The sequence below is a fragment of the Pyxicephalus adspersus genome, chromosome 10 (assembly GCF_032062135.1).
Source record: "Pyxicephalus adspersus chromosome 10, UCB_Pads_2.0, whole genome shotgun sequence".
Taxonomy (NCBI): domain Eukaryota; kingdom Metazoa; phylum Chordata; class Amphibia; order Anura; family Pyxicephalidae; genus Pyxicephalus; species Pyxicephalus adspersus.
Window position 1 is genome coordinate 30,295,097 of NC_092867.1, and position 3,739 is coordinate 30,298,835.

The following is a 3,739-nucleotide window of genomic DNA, read 5'->3' on the forward strand; positions in this document are numbered from 1 at the left end:
CTTGGTGAACACTTAATGATGTCCAAAGTGAACAAAAAATATGATTTTTGTGACATGTGGAACGAATGCACGCAACACAACTTTACCTTTTTCATTCAAATTTTTAAAGATCAACCCAGTCCAGTTGGTTTCCAAAAACACATGCATGTGTTCTCTGACAAATAAAAAGAGAGAGAAGAAAACAATGCCCAAACTTTCAATAATGTTTCTGATTTATCACCATTTATTTTTTTTCTGATGGCAGCAATTCAGTGCAAAGCAATAAAAGTTGAGTAACAATGCAATAGTAAATACTGCTATCTCTGCAATACTTTTAAAAGTTTCTCTTTTTTACAGTTTTCTACACCTTCTTGAAAATGCTTTTAGCTGACAATTTATTGTAGGTGTGATTTAATAAAAGACAATTGAAGTGCCAAAGGTCCTTAACCTATTTGCTGTTGGCTGCAATAATGTTTTACTCATAACTCATTGTACATAATATAAAAAACATGGAATTATTTTCTAACAGTCACTTCATATAACTAACTAAATAACAATTGCTGCCTGTCACTTGCCTTATCGCTGCACCCCAGTGTTTGATGTAGTGCTGCAAATGGGATTTTATTTACAAGGACTAAGGTATAAAGCTTTTGTGAAACTGTGGATTAAAAAACAACAGTGCCTGTTAATTGTACATCCACACATTTGGACACTTAGTTTTAAGCCTCTCATTAGTTTCCACTTGTGTAAGAAAATTGAATTATGGATGCTGAATACAACCTACCCACTCCAAAAACATTTGACGTCTTTATTCTACTGCTTTTTTTCTGATAACTGAATACAGTCAATACATGTCATAGGAAGATTTCATATATGGACATTTTTTATTCCACATGCATTTATTTATATATTTCTCCATATTAACATGTCAAGTTTTACAAGTCTCCCTGTTTAGGAAATTTAGGCTTTTTTGTATTGGAGACCAATTACCACTGAAATAAAATGAGAAGAAATACAAAATTTGCAAAAAAAAGTAATGGGAAGTCTTTTAATGAGGACACCTAATAGTAGGGAGCTTCCTCCAAATTTGGGAGGTTTGCTGTCCTTTACTAGGACAGGAAGTAGATTCAAAAATAAACTGATCAGGTTTAACTCGTTTTTTGTCTATGCAAAAAAACAAAAGTTTTAAGCACCCTTGACAGTGCTATAGTTTGCTTACTTTTTTAATGGAAAACTTGATTTGCATTGAAACATGGAAAAAAGGTGTTAAAATTATTGTAATAAATACTTTCATTATGCCTAAAATTAAAGGAAAACTTTTTTTTTTCCAAACAGGAATCCCTATAATATGAAATACTGAATAAAGTGAGCAAGATACTATGAAAGTACTAAGTCCCTGAGATTTTCTTACAAATAATTTTTGAATACAGCATTGAAAATAGAATGGGCATGAAGATTATACAGAAACTCCTTGCCTGGTATCCACTGCATGTCAGTAGTATTACACAATTGATCTGAATATCACTGGGGAATACCTGCAATTAGGAATCCTACTTATTAACATTCATTTACAGTGTCTTGGATAGTCTCATAAAGTTATTTTATTGTCTTAGTAAAGTTTTGCTGAATATTGTCTTTGTTCATCAGTCACTGTGTGCTGGTGGCATTCTAGGGGTCCAGCAGAGGTAAATGGGGTGATTGTCTCCAAAGATATCTCAGCCTCACATTCAAATTGTACACTAGCAGGCAATAATAAGTTCTTTTGGCTTCTACTTCCATGTGAATTAGATATAATTGACACTCTGTCAAAACAATGTCCCTCCAAGTCCTGATCTTCTTGAGTCACCACATTGGGAAGTTGAGAGCTGTTGAAAGCTCCTGGTATATCCTTCTGGAAGGTGGTGTCATGATGATAAGACACCAGCTCATTGCTGAAGTTGACAGCTTCAACGTTTGTACTGGAACAGAACCTATTACATCCCAGTATAGTAGTAAAGGCTTTTCTAAAATCTGCATTGAATGCATATATGACCGGATTTAAAGAGGAGTTTGCCCAACCAAACCAGACAAATATGCTAAAAGTGGTCTCACTGACACATGGGGGCTCTGGGTCACTGTCATTGGGGAGGTCAATGTGGCAAAAAGGGACCATGCAATTCAGAACAAAGAATGGCAACCAGCAGAACACAAAAACCCCCATAATGATGGACAATGTCTTCAGGACTTTGGTTTCCTTCCTAAATGAGGTCTTTAAAGAGTTCTCATGAGGACAATCTGGGTGGCAGCTCTGAGCATGCTCTACAGCCCTTTCCAAGGAAGAGATCCTTCTTATCTGTGTCTGTGCTATTCTATAAATTCTGGTATAAGTCCCAATCATGATGACCACAGGAATGTAGAAGCTTATGAGGGAAGATGATATGGCATAAGTCCTGTTGAGGCTGGAGTCACAGTTTTCTGTCTGGTTGGCACCATCATGTTCCATATCTGACTCCTGGGACCTATGCCAGCTAAGTTGCACAGGTATGAAAGATATAAGGATGGATAAAGTCCATGCTAAACCAATCATGATGAAAGCTACTCTTTGAGTCATTTTTCTTTCATACCTGAATGGACTGGCTATAGCCCAGTATCTGTCCAAGCTGATGATGCACAAATTAAGTATTGAAGCTGTGGAGCACATTATGTCAAAGGCGATCCAAGTATCACAGAAGTCTCCAAAAAGCCAATACCCTGCCACCTCTGTGACTGCCTTCCAGGGCATTACCAGCAAAGCCACAAAGAGATCCGACACTGCCAAAGAGATGACAAAAAAATTGGTCACCTTGGACCTCAGGTGTCTGAACTTGATGACTGCCAAGCAAACCAAGGTGTTCCCCAAAAGCGTGGACAAGATGAGCAAAGACAACAGCAATCCAGTCAAAGCTCTGAGGCTCAAGTCCTTACCAAACACATCTAGATCTGAATTCAACACGTGGATGGTGACATTGTAAGAGGAGAGGTTTTCCATCAGGTGAACACCAAGCTCCACCACCCCAGAGCTCCTGGTCAGTGAGCACAATAGTCAAACCAGCCCTCTCTATAACAAAGTATAACTAAAATAATCCCTATTCAGTTATTGGCCATGTCAAGTCCATGTTGGTGAAAAAGTCAGCATCTTACCAGTCCTTGCAATGGCATTACCAGCTTTCAGCATATAATCCATAGAAAGCAGTCTATGTATGTATTTAAAGAAATCTTTTCCATTGTTTGGATAAAGTCACAGAAATCCAGCAGCTCCCAGAGATGTTGCTGTGTGTGATGTTCAGCACCTGGACAGCTCCTTCAGGTAACCTCCATCCCCTGCTAAGTAGATGAGATGCATCGTCCACTGGCTGGGCTCTCCTATACTATGACTTGCTGCATCATCCCCTCCTTGGGATTATCAATCACATAACTGGCTGTTCTGGCTGCTACAGAAATGCTCATGACTGAGGATTGGGCTGGTTTAAAAATAGATTCCTAGTTATCTTCAGTAGTGCAGGTTCTCCTGTAGGTTCAGTGTATAATTTTGTGTACTCTCAGCACAGATATAAACAATACTAATAATGTGTAACCCACAATACAGATGACTTGTATTAACCCTTCCATTCTGTCATTGCTGTTAGATCAGTGAAATACAATATAAATCTCTACATTATTGTTATTAGTAATATCATTTTTGCATATAATATATATAATAATAATAAAAAGATTACTCACATTTCCAATGCAAAGTGCTTCT

General features: G+C 37.6%; 1 protein-coding gene across 1 annotated transcript; it reads right to left on the reverse strand.

Moving 5' to 3' along the window:
• Positions 1–308: 308 nt before the first annotated feature.
• LOC140339327 (D(1C) dopamine receptor) lies at positions 309–3,345 on the reverse strand. Its single transcript, XM_072423966.1, has one exon. It carries the CDS (start codon positions 2,984–2,986, stop codon positions 1,589–1,591), a length of 1,398 nt encoding a protein of 465 aa, XP_072280067.1. The 5' UTR covers positions 2,987–3,345; the 3' UTR covers positions 309–1,588.
• Between the last annotated feature and the right edge of the window lie 394 nt (positions 3,346–3,739).

What these genes read in the sequence shown, in the direction of transcription:
- LOC140339327 (XM_072423966.1), bottom strand. Translation starts at nt 2,986, where the DNA reads ATGGAAAACCTCTCCTCTTACAATGTCACCATCCACGTGTTGAATTCA.